General features: G+C 40.0%; 1 protein-coding gene across 2 annotated transcripts; it reads right to left on the bottom strand.

Annotated features, from left to right (window-relative positions):
* Nucleotides 1–601: 601 nt before the first annotated feature.
* On the bottom strand, nucleotides 602–17,043 carry LOC307267906 (copine-3-like). Of its 2 annotated transcripts, XM_080050364.1 has the most exons (17): nucleotides 16,914–17,043; nucleotides 16,216–16,349; nucleotides 15,159–15,338; nucleotides 14,233–14,307; nucleotides 14,071–14,142; nucleotides 10,207–10,287; nucleotides 9,524–9,613; nucleotides 8,556–8,654; nucleotides 8,301–8,387; nucleotides 8,124–8,183; nucleotides 7,897–8,030; nucleotides 7,520–7,574; nucleotides 7,195–7,246; nucleotides 6,949–7,082; nucleotides 3,649–3,885; nucleotides 3,209–3,321; nucleotides 2,323–2,459 (listed from the first exon to the last, which is right to left on the bottom strand). In XM_080050364.1, exons 2-16 carry the CDS (start codon nucleotides 16,345–16,347, stop codon nucleotides 3,211–3,213), a joined length of 1,599 nt encoding a protein of 532 aa, XP_079906490.1. In that variant the 5' UTR covers nucleotides 16,348–16,349; nucleotides 16,914–17,043; the 3' UTR covers nucleotides 2,323–2,459; nucleotides 3,209–3,210. The 2 variants fall into 2 exon arrangements, with proteins under 2 accessions (XP_079906489.1, XP_079906490.1); XM_080050363.1 differs by lacking the exon at nucleotides 3,209–3,321 and having other exon boundaries at nucleotides 602–2,459.
* Nucleotides 17,044–17,145: the final 102 nt, after the last annotated feature.

Genomic DNA, 17,145 nt, shown 5'->3' on the forward strand with positions numbered 1-17,145 from the left:
GATATGCACTAAGCAGATGTGAAGCCTTAAGAAACCACTTATCAGTGGGGCCAGATTAGAATAGAGGTGGATGAAGTGATGCTCCCATGCCTAGTGCAGTAGGATCTGTGGTTGCTTCAGGTCTAGGTTCTAAGCAACCTTATGCGCCAAATAAAGCTTATCAAAATGCGTTACAGGCCGGGCAGTGTATGTGGTTTCACCATATCAATAAAGTGCATCATTCAGTAAGGATTTAGACAAATAGACAGCACACAATGCTGCTTCTGATAAGGTGTTCCAGTAGGTGGCAGCAAACACCTGAGCTTACATTTCAAATCAAGTACCAGATCCAAATGCTGGACATGTCCACAACACTTACTTCAACCAACTGTAAATTAACTTCAATGTATACCAATTAGACCCCTGCAGTGTTGACAGCTCCCTACAACTGTTTCCAACATTTCTGTAAGAAACCTTAACCTCGGTTCAGTCACGTGTACAGTAGTCCAATGTATATGCATATGCTGCAGTTGTCCTTATGACAACAATTAACACTTGTGGTAAAAGTTCTCATTGTTGGAGAATGATCACAATATGTACAAAACGCTGTTGAATTAGCTGGAATAAGTGGTGCTTTATTAGCAAGATTGATGCACGTTCTGTACGTCAACACACTAAGGCACATCACCCATTTCGTTTGGAGCACTAGAGCCAGTACACAGTAGCAGCATTCATCAGATACACGTTTTTTAGCTTTCATTGTCCAACCATAAAAAAAACAAATGAAAAAATCACAACAGAAATATAAAATATGCATATACAGCTCCGGAAAAAATGAAGAGAGCAGTCTTTTTCTTAAATGTTTATCTCTACATTACTTAATTGAAATGCTCTTAATGACAATATTTTGATTGTGAATTTGGTAGAAATTTTTTCAGTAGTTTATAGAATGAAACCAAAATGTTCATTCTACTCAAACATGCCTCTATACATGTAAAACAAGAGACACTGAATATTTGGAGTGGTCTCTTATTTTTTTCCAGAGCTGTATGTAAGTTCTGGATCTAGTATTTACATGGATAGCACATTTAATACTGATACACACGCACATACATATGCCAGCAGTAATAAAGGAAAAGTTGATGCCACATATTGGAGAAAAACTTCCTCAGTCTGGGACTTGCCAGCCTATGTCCTGAGAAATACCCCATGGTGTCTTTGCTAATCTATAACTGGAAGGCAAAGTCACCAGAAGTAACTGGCACAATGGTAGACCACAGTAAAGTGACAAACATATGAGTGATGAGGCTGGCACATTCTACAATGAGACTACTTTCGAGCTGTTATCACAACATTTCAGATTCATAATTCAAGGTATAAAGAGTTCTGGGTTTATATGTGGATATAACCCACACACAGTTTGGCAAAGTGAGATACTCAAGAGGTCTTTGTAGTACATGGTATTATTATAGGAGTGCATAGGGAGCAAGTGCAAAAATAAACATTAAAAGGTTCAGTAAGCGGAATAGTCAGTTTAGCGATCTTCCTGTCAGTGACTGCAGTTAGCAGTCCCCTCCCTCGTCCGTCCCCACGTCACCACATTAATGCACTGCGGTCTTCAAGCTGCAAGTTATCTAGCATCATCTCAGGTCCGTAATTGTGATAAAACATGATAAAAACTATCACAAGAGACATTTGGAAGGATTTTTACCTGCTCCACCATTGTAGGCGCATAAACATTCACCCATCTGTCGCTCTGCACGTGCACCAGCAGTGAGACGTGCCGGTTTGCAGCATCCTCGCTTCTGATTGGACGCACACTGTATAAGTGATCACTGTATGAATATAGAGCGATTTAACACGTATATTAACATAAATGTATTGCTTACTTCACCTTTAATGCATAACATTATACTCCAGGTTCTAAAATAGCAACAACTACTTAGCTACTTGGCTAGATGCGCGAGTGGGGCTATGGCTATTTCTATAAGGATCTAAATATCATACATCCCACCAACTTACATACTATGCTTTATGATCTTTGTGTATAGAATAATTTTACACAATTATTATTACTTGATGCCGAAGCCATAAAACAGACATAAAAAATGAATTGTATATCCTTATGGTACATTTAAAAAAGGCTAGTGCTTATGTACAATGTATTGTGTGCGGTTTGGCTGGCTGTCTTGCACTAAGCTGCATGCTAGTATTTTATGTCAAAATAAAAGCGCAGAGTTAGGAGTGTACGGAGGACATTTGTCTAATCAGAAGAACGTCATATGTGCAGGAGATGTGACTGGTGTGTGTCTGGTTCCTCCCTCCTCGTATCATCAGATGGTCCCTGAAGGGTTGGCTGTAGGATTGGGGTTAGGTGGAGTATTGGAGTTGGGTGGAGACAGCTTCATGGTATTGAAAAGGTCCACTATTTGACCTGGAACCTCTGCCAACACAGTCTTTGCCAGCGCTTCCGGAGGAGCCTTGAGGAAGAGTTAAGAGGTAAAAGTTTAAAAAAAAACTGAGAAGAAAAACAAATGTACAATTGCTTAATGGTTAGTTATGTGATACTAATAACCACTGATTAAATTAGTTAGAAGTGAGAAATACAAGTAGAAAGACAGAGATGTACAGTACAAAGAGGAAAATGCCACCATTTTCAATGATCTTTGCGTTTCATTCCATTTTGGAAGTTTTTTTTTGTTGGCAAACAAACAGAGGAGTTGCTTGTATTAGTTGGTCTTATAGATGGAGTGAGCGACAGTGGAAGCAATAATTTTTATTCTCTTTCTCTGAAATCGGTTAAAAATTCAAGATTCAGATTGTTGACCAAGCGTTAACTAGAGTGTCCAACAATACAAGAAATCAACCTGCTTAAGCTCATTTTGACTTTTTTTTCAGCTATACAAGCAATAATTTGGCTTTAAATCTGGTGACTGACACCAGAAACTGACCTTTGAAAATAAAATGTTATAAAAACAAAATAATATTTCTCTGAGATCAGTCAGCAGTGCTTTAAAATTCTGTTTTGCTTTCTTTCTGGGAATCTATTGTACAACTCAGCACTGATGATAAATATTTGACAAAACAAGGAAGGAGAAGATGGAGGGAAGACATCATCACTAAGTGTGATGATTCATGCAGTGATTTCATTGAGTCAGTTACTGTATACATATAGGCCAAGCAAAGGCTAAGAGGGTGCTGGGGTTTAGGATTGAAAAATGTGGGATACCCCTATGAAGGATTGGGATCGCGGGGAGGCTTCAGTTTGAATAAACTGAAGAAGGAGGCCACTTGCTGAGGTAACTCGGCCAATACGCTTTGGGCAAGAGCCTGGCGGGGCGCCTGGAAAGAGATAAATACACAAGGGACACAAATGAGCTAAGTGAGATCTAGTTGGAGGGGATGGGAATCCTTGGGTCGACGACAAAAAGTATACTGGCATTGGATTGGGACACTGCTATACTATGGTTGGATATGTAAGTTTGAAGCCAGTTAACCTGAGAGTAAAGGTTAGTGAAATGTTTGGCAAAAAAAAAAAAAAGCTTGAAATGCATGCAGTTTTTATAGCAATGAGTTGGCTTATGGAGAAAAATCAGAGCGAACACTGTTCAAGTATCTCATATAAAGCAACAAGGAAAATAAAAAGGATGTAATTTCACTGTGACTTACGTTCTGGAACTGCCTGAAGGGCACAAACTGGACAATGTCTCGCAAGGCGGCTTCGCCAGTCAGAGAGCGCAGACGTCCATCGTCTCCATCCAGGACATCCATGGCTGTGAAGTCTGCTCCGCCCACCCCAACAATGATGATGGACATGGGCAGACGAGAGGCGTTGACTATGGCACTGCGTGTCTCATCCATGTCCGTGATCACTCCATCAGTGATGATGAGCAGGACAAAGTATTGCTAAAGGAAAAAGGCAACAGAGGATGAAGATTAATAATCAGCGCCACCTCAAATTTGCTGGAGGGAGGACACTTTCTGTTTTGTCATGGGCTACAGTACATATCAGTGTTAGCCACTGAGCTAACTAAAGCTAACCCCAGTCAAGGAAGTGAGGAGAAGCTGCTGCTCTGTGCTCTGCTGTGGGAGAGCTGGACAAGTGGCAGCGACCTGAGCGCCTTCGAGCTGTTATTGGTTGAGTGTTCAACACTCTCCACGAGCACTGCTCAATGGATTGAAGCCTAGAAAAGTCCCTACCAGAGGTGGAAAGACTACAAAAATATTCTACTCAAGTAACTTTTACTTGGATGAAATTTTTATTTTTTCAAGTAAAAGTAAAAGTTCTGGTCTAAAAATCTACTTCAGTAAAAGTAGAAAGTGGCTGATTTAAAATGTACTTAAAGTACAAGTTTCTAGTTACTTTTTAACAGCGGGAGGGGGCAGGGGTCTCTTCTGTGTAGAGCATTGTAGACAAGCGGATATAAATATCAAACAAGTTTTGTTTGATTAATGCAACACCTTTACAAATTAAAGTGCAAAAATTAAACAAATCATGTTGCCACACATTTATGGATGTATACTTTGTTATTATACTTTAGATAAGTTATTCTCATCCGGTAAAAAAAAAAGAACGAGAGGAAATGTAATTCGCTACTTTCCACCTCTGTCTCATCCACCCCCTTTTCAAGTGAACAATGACTTCACCAACACAGTTGTTCATTTTGATGTAACTGTACATGGAGTCATATCCCTATTGACATTCAAACAGGTTGCCATTTGAATGGGACATCATTCTCCAACATCATTTTTATAAACCAATTAGACTACACAGAGCTGAGCACCTAATCTGTTAATGTGGGAATTTAACCGGTCTACAGATCTAAACAGACTGCAGTTCTCCATTCAAATTCAAATGATTTCCGTTTATCGGCTGTTTAATAATGTTAGTGTATAATTGATCCAAACTATGGAAATTGCGAGGTTAGGCTGCTCGATATGTCAATCATTCACATTGTGTAATCACGATTACTATAGACAATTATTAACATCATGCACTTATTTATCTTTCGAACATGACTTTGGACTTTAAACATATCCTAATTGAACTGAAAACAAGGAAAATGCATATAAGTAAAAATATATATTTTTAATATTTGAATAAAACAAGTATGTCAAAATAAAAAATAAACCGTTGCAAATGGTGTTGATAGGACACATATTTTGCTAGCAGAAAAGTGAGGACATAATTTATTTATGTCTTATGCAGAAGGGTTCGCTGCATTTACAAGCCCGCATGTCACAGCATGCAGCACAATGATAGTTTAATTACGATTATTACGTTTTCATGATTGAGGGAAGCCATGTTTGTTGAGCAATGTGTCCTCCACTCCTCCTGCCGATCTTTCACTGCAGTAGTTTCCGGTGTTGTGCCATAAAAATAAAATCCCCCCGCAATTTTTCTTTTCTTTTCTTGTTTGTATTTAATTAGCCTACTTTCTTTTCTTTTTACTCAGTAACGGAGGTGATATAAAATGTAGCGAAGTACAATACTTCAAAATAAACAAAATCAAAGTAAAAGTAACAGTACAGATTTAAAAAAACACTTAAAAAGTACAAGTACACTAAAAAAAACTATTCAATTACAGGAACGCGAGTAAATGTAATTCTCTACTTTCCACCTCTGCTCCCGACAGAGAAAAAGAAACAGCCAGTAGGGGAGGACTGCGCAGGTCAACACACCACCGAGGCACAAGTGATCATTGAGAAACATTGGGCCTGGGGCACTTGTTATAGTAACACTCATTACCTGGAGAGGTTAGAAGGAGAAGTGTAGGCTGTGGATAAAGTTATGTGGTATTCTCATACCCAGTTCAACTTCCTTTTTTTATTGAAAACCAAACTATAAAACATATAAAACAAATAAGTATTTAGTAGGAAGTATTTGTACAACTTAGGCAAAGGCCTTTAGGCTAAATCATATGTTTTTCGAGTCGTTCCTCCACGGCTTATTTCAGACTGTGGACTCACACTATACGCCTGTGTGCGCTCAGGTGGTTACTATGGCGCTGCTGCAGCCGAGGCTCCACTCGCCCTTCGTAACGAAAATGAAAGTCAAAATGAATGACTGGCGGTTGCCACTAACGTTCATGAAGCTTTTGGTGTGAGCGCAGGGTTACACGCTCTTATAATAGGTCCATGGTTACAGGCAGGCCTATGGCAAATGACAAGCTTTCTTTTTTGTTCTTTCACCGCATAGTCCCACACGGAAGACGCTACCAGTGACTGAAGCGCAGTGGGGATAGGAAGCGCCAGTTAAATGCTTTTAATGTGAAGCTAACCTTTAGGAAATGTTACTTTTGAATTAACAGTAACTTAATTGTGAGCTTCATGTATAGGTTGTATCGTAAAGAGTGGGATTAGCACATAACGAAATAAACAATATTGCAAAAAATGAAACGATAAGACAATTTTGTTTCGTCAGATGATATATATCGTCATATCTCACAGCCCTAGTTCCAGATACGTATATCCAGCTGTTGTCAAGAACCAAAGGTAGTACCGCTCCTGGTCCTACAAATATATGATGTGCCTAAAATACTCATTCTTAACTGGAACGTAAATGCTAAATGGCCTTGACTTATAAACGCTTTTTAGCCGATTTTCTCAGCCCCAAAGCACATTACATTTTTTACCACACACACACACACACACACACACACACACACACACACACACACCCACCCCCCCCGATGGCAGTAGCTGCCATGCAAGGCACTCTCTGAACCATCGGGAGCAATATGGGGTTCAGTGTCTTTCCCAGGGACATTTGTATATCTGGCGGGAAGGTGGGGGATCGAACTTCCGACCCTGCAAGCCAGTGGACAACCTCCCTACCCACATCGCCACTGCCACCAAAGGTGTGTAAACCATCGTCCTTTGTAATTCATTTATGGCTGGAGAATCATTTGATCCGTTTAATATATAGGGCCTACAGTGATTATATTACTGAAGAGAAAAAATACTCACTGATGCAGTGGTCTGCTGGAGGGCTTGCTTAGCAAAGCACGCAACATGGTTGATGATGGGAGAGAAGTTAGTGGGACCGTAGAGTTTGACCTGGGGCAGACACATCCTGTAGGCCTCCACAACACCTTCAACGCCTACACACACACACACACACACACAGACAGTAAGGATTACACTTGTATTAACACCGTTCCAATCTGTCTGAAAATCGAAATTTACCAATGGTGCAATGCTTTGTAAACGTACCCGGACAGAATGGATTGGCTGGGTTGAAATTGAGAGGAAACTCATGGGAAACCTGTTAAGTAAAAACACGATAGCATCAGGTTTAAGGTTCAAGCTCCATGCAAACTGCTGCAGTATTGTCTATTGCATGCATTTGTAGTTATGAATACACAGGTGCATCTCATATGATTAGAATATCCTGGAAAAGCTCATTTTATTCTGTAATTTTATTCAAAAAGTGAAAGTTCCCTATATTCTAGATTCATTTTGAATTTAAATACAGAATTTTTTTTGCTTTTCCATGAATTCTAATTATATGTGATGCGCCTGTAAATGCAAGTCTTACCTGCCATGTGGGAGGGATTTGAGCTCCAAAGCCAAAAGCTGGAAACATCTTGTCACTACACAGAGGGGACAAACAACACCAGCACATAAGTGACAGAATATTTTAGCATTTAAAAGCAATGCGCTGTACCAGCCATAGCACAAAGACGTGCAAGCTACAATAAGATGAAACTTTCACACTTACAGTAGAATGTTTAGCTGCATTTCATAAATTTTTCTGTTCTGTAATCAGTACATTTACAGAATATTTGTATACAACTAATTGGAGACTTGACCATGCTGATGGGGTACTTTCAAACGTTTGGAATGGGACACTAATTTGCACAAATGATCATACTGTATATTAAGTGTTGATTGTACTATATGTGTCATATGTACCTGTCATAGTCCTGGATGACGTTGCCCACGGACCACATAGCAGAGAGGTACTCGTTAACGCCCTTAGGACTGATGTAATGCAGAGACTGAGGAGACCTGGGATCACCATTGGAACCTGTGAAGTCAACGGCTACCTGAGCCGGCAAACACACGGACAGACATCAATTTAGTGACCCAAGAATACAAGTTTATACACATAGGCAGTAACTGAGAGAGCCAAAACTCACAGTAAAGTTGATCTGACAGCCTCCCATAACGTAATCCAGGAAGGTGTACTCCTTCACCACCTGAAATATTACAACACCTGTTTTACAGATAGAATAGGGAGTGTCTAATCTCAAATCCAGAAAGCTTTGGATTCAACACACGTTCAACATATAGCAAAACAAACAACAGTACTACACCTGGCACAGCTTCACGCCCACCACACCAGAGTTCTTGTAGCCTTTCTTCTTCTGTTTCTTTTTACTGTTGACACATTCAAACTCTGCCTGAGGACAAAACGGAGAAGCATGGGTGTGACCAAAGTCCATAATAAAAAATAAAAAAAATAGTGTTTAAAAATGTAGCTCATCCACAATGACCAAACCCAATTTAAATACAATAAGATCAAATAGAAATGTAGACAGACAGACAAACACACACACACACACACACACCGGAGAAGTTCGTGACGCTTCTTTGAGGCGTGTCATTGTGGTCTCAAAGGTTCCGATGAGATCATGTGATCCATCGTTGTCGTAGTCATAACACTCCACCTGCATAAGGGTAAAACACTTAGTGATGTGGCAACCAGAAAAGAGCTAAGTCTTTCACAAAGGAAAACATCACTACAACTAAAGGGTCAGTTTACCCAAAATACAAAAAATAATGCAGACCACACTGTGAACAGTCCTTATGAAATGTGTTCACAGGAAGATCTATGTATTATGTAAACAGGACTCTATTCCACTGTTTTTTATTGGTCAGCAGGCATGTTCTACTAGCAGTTAGTGAGATTTTTTTTTTTGTAATTTCAGTGAACTGACCATTTAAGTTCTTTACAGAACTGGAGGTGTAGAAAACAAAACAAAAAAAACATGCAAAAGTGAGATTCCAAACACAACTCTTTCGTAATACTAGTATTACTACATAAGTTGGCAGTACAATGACTGAAAGAAGAGTATGTGTAGTTTCAGACAAATGCGTAGTTATGACAGGATCGACCCTGCTGGGGTGATGGCTTATATTTTCCCCATTCTACTCCATTCACACCCATAAAGTGATATGAAGATGTGAAAAAGACAAAACACTGACTGCAACACACTGGGTAACTCACTTGTACTGTACGGTTGGAAACAGCTTCCTTGCTGACATGTTTGCTTCAGAAGTTAAAAACATATAGAAATCATCAAGCTAGCACTAAATGTTAATATGTTTTGAGATATCTGGGAGTGCTGCCAACATCATTTAGCTGGAAAAGACTATTTTCACCTTCATGTAAGTATTATGTCATGACCATAAAAATACATAGAGCCACTGCTGTCAAACCAACTGCATGTGCAAGTGGCGGTTTTAAACAAACATCTTCCAGATGTGCAAGTAGTTAAGGTTAAATCAATAGAAACAAGGGGTGCATTGAGCCTACTTTTATAGGTTGGTCCATGTCTCCACCACAAAGAGACTGCAGGGGGATTTTGAACGGTTTCCATGTTGGATTCAAGTTGTTCTTTACCACCTGAGGACAGAATTCAGTGCAGAAAAATCTGATAAGAAAAACTTTATACCAAACGAATGAGTCCATCCATCCATCCATCACAATGTCAATGTGTTTTTAATTATATTGTCAATTTTTTTTACTATTATAAAAGTGGAACAAAGATACAGAGTAAACCATCCTGGGCTGTAGCCTAAGTATCATGTGTTGTAGGGTAACATCTAATCAGACTGATCAGATTTGTAATAATTAGAATCAGAACTTCTTCTAATAATAATTTCCGACGTGATGACATTTCTAGATTAGACGGATGGAGGTTCTGCCCAACATGCATGTTATTGCAAAGGCTGCGGTGTAACAGACAGGAAATCAGTGCTTCCCCTTTTTCACACACACAGTTATGAGAATGAAAACTAGAAAAGGAAGTGTAAGCTAACAGGTAAACATCCAAGATGAACTGAATCTCCAAATAGTTCTATTATTTCCTCCTGTGAAAATGGGACTTTTTAGTTATGACAGCAGAGAAATGAAAGGGTTAATATGACAATACGTTCTCTCCTCCACCGCTGTTATACAGTGAGGAGCGGTGGTGTCAAATGCATGATTGTTTTTACCTCTGTCCTGTGAGCCAGCTGCCATCCTGTTCCCGTCTGCTTGTAGAACTCCAGGTAAGGGTCGGACTTCCCAAAGAAATCCTGTGAATGAATAAAAGAATGAAACACAGCAATAAGTAGGGTACACCTTATGCTGGGTTTACACTAGAGGACTTTTAAAAGACTTTGAAAAGACTGAAGACTGACACCCTCTCACATCTAAAGACAATCAACTCACACCTGAAGACAATAAATCATTCACTCTCTGAGTTTCTTGTCACAGATTTTGCGATAGATTTCTTTTGAGATTAATATTATTTCCGATTCTGCTGCCGGAGATTAAAAGGGATTTCAGTCGCGCCCTCGACCCAGTACTAGACAGATCCACCCAAATTGATGCGACACATGTGCAAACTAGGAAAACACTGACCAACTATATGAAAGAAATCTAAGATTTATTGAAATATGGAGAACACAAAACCCTAATCATGAACAACACTCTTGTTACTCAATCTCAAATTCTACAAAATATTTCAAAAGCAACTTGTGAAACCACTTCTTGACATGTATAAAGAATCTTTAGCTGTAGGCACCCTCCCAGATTCATTAAGATTATCTCTAATTACCCTCATATTAAAACCAAACAAGCCGCCAACCGAATGCTCGTCTTATAGACCAATACGTTTAATGGGATGTGACACGAAAATACTCTGTAAAGCCCTTTCACACAGATTGGATACGAATCTCCCTCAGTTGATTAAGAAACACCAACAAGGTTTTATATAAAAAAGACAAGGTTACCATAACATTAGAAGAGGGCTGAATAAACTCCATGAGAAATATAATGCAACAGACACTGCATGTGATCAGTAGATGCTTGGCAAACATTTAACAGGATAGACTGGTGTTACCTTTTTAATGTACTCCCAAGATTTGGACTAGGTGAACATTTTCTTAAATGGATTCGACTACTATACACAAATACAACTGTTGAGATATTTACTAATAACACCATATCAAAACCCTTTAGCTTACAGAGATCTACTCTGCAGGGTTATCCCGTCACCCTTGTTTTATCGTAATCGTTTTGGCAATCGAGCCATAAGCTATGGCAGTACGAACTCATACAGGAATATCAGGCATTACAGTTGGTCAGATAGAACATTTAATTTCTTTATTTGCAGAAGATATATTTTTCTTCTTGACAAAAAAAAATTGTATTCCTAATTTGATGACCTTAATTGAGCGTTTGAGGGATTTCTGGATATAAGACTAACAATTCGAAATCAGTACCAAGGAAGTACTAATAAGGAAGAAAGACATAATCCTAGTGTACATACCCCATTTATGTCAACGACTGAGGGTTTTAGGTATTTAGGTGTGAAAATTACCCCTGAACTAAGTGATATAATCTCAGCAAACTATGACCCCTTGTTGGAGAGAGTTACCTAAGCACTGAATTGCTGGTTCATATTGCCTATATCCAGGCCCGGTTCTACGGGGGTGCATAAGCATGCTCCCGTTTGGGGTAATGAACAGTTTCCAACTAGCAAAAAGGATGGAGGGTTTAGGCTATGGAATACGAAAGGCATCCAGAAAATAATGGATCTACACTCCCGGCCACTTTATTAGGTACACCTGTTCAATGGCTTATAAACCTCTGAAAACTACAGAAGTTTGTGTCCTTGCGTGCTCTGATTTGAACAGAGCGGACAATGTTTCTCCTCCTGTTGCTCCCGACTTCAACTGAAGCGCGACACAGACGTGGCCGTTAGCAGGTAGGGCTGGCGTGCTGCTATGTTTGGCCGCTCGCAGCTACTGACCCTAGGTCAGCCACAATGTTAGAGTGACTGTAATGCAGAGCGGGTGGGATGTACGGAGCAGTGGCCTCATTTATAAAGCTTGCGGTGCACAAAAACCTTGTGTAGACGGGCAGAAATGTGCGGTGGCAAACGTTGGTATTTATAAAAACATTCTTTGAGGAGAAGTGTGCGTATTCCCACTCCAACTTTCCACCATGCGTAGAGCTACCGCAAGGTTTTCCCGACTCGGGGAATCAGCGACACTCAATGGCAACACCATGAAATAAAGCTCAATCATCAGAAAAACACAGACAAATGACTGAAATGCTTGGCACTCAATATATTTAGTCAATAAAATGTATAAGCTTACCTATTGTTACAAATATGGCTACTGTAGTCTATGGCATGCAGTTGTGATGTAGATTGAATTACTTATCAAGTAGCCTAGGTATACATGTTTTGGTTATATTTAGCGCTACTCTATAATAATATCCTATACGTCGGGAGGTGTTTCCGTGAGTGGCCAGCGGGAGAGAACATTTTAAGCGTATAGCCTATGTGTAAAAAGTAGTTTTGTACAAAGTTAAGCCCAACAGATATTAATTAAAACTGTATATTTCGTTAGATAAAATCATGTTATGAATTTAGCAAATTATTACACGCATCTCTTTCCCATAACAATTCACCCTGGAAGATATAACTATAATCTGACGTTGTTGGAAATGTGTGGATCTCACGGGAGATAAACAATGCTCTCGAATAGACCATAGGCGTTAGGCTCGTTCGACCTTAGTTGCGGGTCATCTGGAAAGTAGACGAGAGTAGCCGAGTGTAGTCGGGAGAGTGACGAAAAAGCCTGACTGCAGCCGGACAGCTCCGAGTTGGCTCGACACCATATTTTATATAGGCCTACATATAGTACTACAGGTACACTAATACGTGATATTGCATACAGTACAAAGTTGGGCTACACGGCTTTACAAAGACTATAATGACTGTGCCAATCATGATATGTGATAAGCGCGTGTGTGTGTGTGTGTTTGTGTGCCAGTTACTGCAGCACATGCACGTCACAGGCTTTCTTCCTTCCCAGTCGCTTTCTTTGCGGCCGGTTGCCTCCCTTTTTCCCTCATGAGCATCACCATTTTCAGGAGCTATTTAGCATTCGCCATTTATGGTAGATTGTGGGATGAAACTGGGAGGTGAAGTGGGAGGACACGGGGCGGAGATCGTCCGCACACAATTCACCGCAGGTGGGTATTTATAAAGGGAAGATTTCATGCAACTGTGTGCCGCACAGTTTTATAAATCCCTTTTTTTTTGGCGCAGCACATTCTTGGTTTTGTGCGGACGCAATGTTTTGGGATGGATTCTACGCACACCTTTATAAATGAGGCCCCAGATAATTCTGCACATGCGTTAAAACAATTAACGCATTAATTCCAAAAATTAATCACCCTGCGTGAACGGGTTAATTTTGACAGCCCTAAAAAAAGTTAATTCAATATTCCGAGCTGGGAACATCCTTTAGTTATTTGGCCGGGTTTATTTGCTGATCTCCACCCCCAATAACTCTAACCCTAAATGTGACGGTAAAGTGTTAAGGTTGCACAGTTGACAGCCTGGTTCTTCAGCCGAGGCTGCTAGGTAAAAGTGTCCTAAAAAAGTGCCTCACAGACGGACACAGGTTGGACTGATGCCGCTCCTCCCGTGTCGTGTTTGGTGCTGGAGAGAGTGCACCCATTGGTTGTTGACACTGTTCACGCCATTTAACTTCCATATTTGCATGAACGCATCCCTCAAGACTCACAATAATATCAAACATGTTTGATATTGTCGGAACGTCAAGACGGGAAGAAGACTGACTGAAATCGTATCGGATGATGAACTCACACCAAATGACTGAGATAACAGGCACGCGCCACTAGTCCAGCAAGACTCTCGTGATTTCAGTCCAACATTGGAAATTTGTCTTCGAATGTCAAATTGCGTGAAAAGTCGTGTAGTGTGAGCCCGGCATTAGTATCGATAAAAGAAAATACATCATTTTAGAAATAAATAAATAAATAAAAATCCCCCATACCTTGTTATCTAGTTTTCTTGCTTCAACTTCAAAATTCACCACCCTGTTGTCTTTTACTTCTTCTGCACTGATCTAAAGCAGAACAGAGGAGAAATACATTATAGGAAAAATCAATACAGCCCAAGAACATTGCAGCATTGTTCCATCCCCTCTGCCACTCACTGTGATGGTCCCTTTCCCTGCAGGGGACTTGTTCTTTAGGACTAGAGGTCTGGTCAGTTTCTTGCTGGACACCACCTAAAAGCAAGGCAAGCAATCAATAAAGCTGTTACCAAACAAGAAGCAGCTGCGGCACATGCAGCAGAATGAACTGTTGTCTCATCCTGCAGAGCAGTGGGATGACACAGCAGCAGCCTCCAAACCATGAAGCAAATGAGAAGGAACAGCTGGCGTCAGATTACAGAGAGAAAGCTTACACAGCCACTTCTTATCCCGGATGCTGATTCTTCATCTCTAACATGGTTAAACAGTGGTGTGTTATTACTAGGGGTGTGGATCTTTTGGAATCCCATGATTCGATTGCGATTATTGGGGTCACGATTCAATTAAAAATGTATTCTCGATACAAAACGATTCCCGATTCAAAATCGAATTTTCAATTCAGTGTAAATGATATATATAATGGCATAAAGGCAAGTCAACATGACCGGTGGCACCAAAATTTAATTGATTCAAAATCTCAGAAGATAGGAACTGCGATTTTTACATTAATCAATTTTTTTCACCGCCCCAAGTTATTTCAGCACAGCGTGTGACCGTCTGACTGCCTAGGCTGTGAACCAAAAATTTCCAATCTTTGTTTCAAGAAATGAGAAGGTGGAGACATTGATTCTGGAGAACCTTTGTTGTCAAAATCACTTTGTCAAAAACAGTTAATATCTCCTCACAAGTTGTCCATACTGTGTGTTCACTGAAAACAAGGGCAGAGTAAAAGGGTATGTAAACAAAGTGGCTCGGACTGACCCACCGTGGCTAGCAACAATGCCATTGATCGATGCTCTTACTTTGGCTTTGATACGAGATATTTAATGATTTCAACAAAAACTGATTGTGACAACAAGCTCCAGAGAAAGAGAGGCGAGCCTTACCTGGCCCAAGGTGCACTCCAGTTGACCCAGGAAGTCGTCGTCGCTCAGGTCAATAGTTTTGTTGTCGATGTCATAAATCCCAAACTTCAGTTTTTGCACTATTTCAAAGTAGTAGTCGATGACAAACTTTTTGGCAAACTTTGGGCAGAGGCAATTCTGGACTTGCTCAGTGCGGCCCACCTGTTGGGAAAGGTTGGATTGCTTTGGATTTTGTTTTTTTACATTCACATATTTCAAAATGATCAACATCGCTGAAAACTTCAACAAAGGGCTACAAAATGAGTAGTATATCAGTGATTCTTGAGAAGTGGGACAAAACAGGGTGCAATGTTTAAAAAATGTAAACCCTATGTTTAGGCAAATTAAATAACAAACATGTATAGATCAACATACTAAGCTACTGGGCTAAGCTTTGACACAACCTCCCAGCTTTTGTCCTTTTTATCAAAATGGGCTTTTTACCTTGCCATTCCTTATTTTGTGTCAACACCGTCAGACACCAAAAACACAAATTGGTTTTCCCTAAATTTATGCTAGACCCATGAGATGTATAGGATTGAACCCTTCTCTGGGAACACACTTTTTTTGGACGTCCTGAGAAGATAACAAGTGTCATATATTTGACATAATAATGATAAAATTTAATTTAAGGGGATAATTGTGCTCCAGACATTCTATTCTTAATCCCTAATAACATCTACAATTTAAAATATTTTTAATTTTAAACATAACAGCAGTTAATATTGGAAGACCGCCTTTGTCCCGCTTCTTAAGAATCACTGATATGTATTGGCTAATTGGCTTACAAACATACACTGATGAAACAGGACATGGACGTGTTGGATTTGCAGAACACTGACTTTTCCATCTGGTGGATTAACCATTAACCCTGATGAGATTTCCCTGTGACATAACAGCCACACCTTAGCAACATGTGTTATGTGTGTTATTAAAACCAAAGAGATTTCAGCAGCTTTGCATCCGTTCACAAATAAACTGTAAAGCTACTATCGCCCTCATATGAAATAAATCCAGATTCAACAGTCATTCTACCCACCTCATAAAACTGGGACTCAGAGCTGCTCATTAACAGCACACACAGGGGGTCGGACTTGGAGCCGATGTCTTTATCCAGGAGATGGTCACAGGACACAGTCAGCTCCACCTTGGTTACACACTGAGCAGCCATGTCTGACAGGTTACAATACACAGGCGGAGAGGGACATTACTACAGTGGACTAAACACATTTAAATACGGCTACTTTACGCTTGTTTTCTAGCATTGTGAATATGCTAGTAAAGATACTTTTTTTCTAGTCCTAAAAAGGCGTAGGCTACATTACTTGCACCACCACTAAACGGTTAATTATATTACAAAGAAGCAGACACGTTTTGTTTATAGGATGTTTTTCGTACTCTCACTATCTGAGCTGGTTCGACACGTTTACATTATACATTAGCCAACGTTAATCCCCAAAAACATCAACTGTAGTTTTTAGCTTCCTTCACACAATTGCACAAAAACAGTGCCTCTGACAGACATTGGCTGGAGGGTGAGCCAGGAACTGTCTCATGGAAAATGTGACACATAAGTTAAGCATTACTGAAAGCTAGGCAGTGGGGAGGATACAAACAGACGAGTTAACAGTAAGAGAAGCTACAACAGCTAACGCTAGAAAGGCTAACTGGGCTAATAAGGTAGTTATCTCGTTGACTTGCGTACATAATTATTACATTATTTAAATCCAGACTTACCGTCGTAAGTGCGAGAGGCGTTAAATACTCACTGGAAGTAAAACACTAGTGTTGTTTTTACGCTGGAAACTACCACTACGCAGGGTGGTTCCGCCTTTTCAAAAGTACAGGCGTACAGTTCTATATGTGAGACAGTGCATGAAATAGGCCACGCCCATCGTGGGGGAAAACATTGGATCCTTGAGCTCTGTAAAAATGCCAAACTTTCGCCAAGCCACAACACGAGTTTCAA

This window comes from Ammodytes marinus, assembly GCF_949987685.1.
Source record: "Ammodytes marinus genome assembly, chromosome: 21".
Taxonomy (NCBI): domain Eukaryota; kingdom Metazoa; phylum Chordata; class Actinopteri; order Uranoscopiformes; family Ammodytidae; genus Ammodytes; species Ammodytes marinus.

Bases quoted from the DNA above. Each gene is read 5' to 3' on its own strand.
- LOC307267906 (XM_080050363.1), bottom strand. From the start codon at position 16,347: ATGGCTGCTCAGTGTGTAACCAAGGTGGAGCTGACTGTGTCCTGTGAC. The intron at 10,288-14,070 runs GTATGGGGGATT...ATTCATTCACAG, and splicing joins CAAGAAAACTAGATAACAAG to GATTTCTTTGGGAAGTCCGA. The intron at 8,655-9,523 runs GTAGGCTCAATG...ACCCTTATGCAG, and splicing joins ACATGGACCAACCTATAAAA to GTGGAGTGTTATGACTACGA.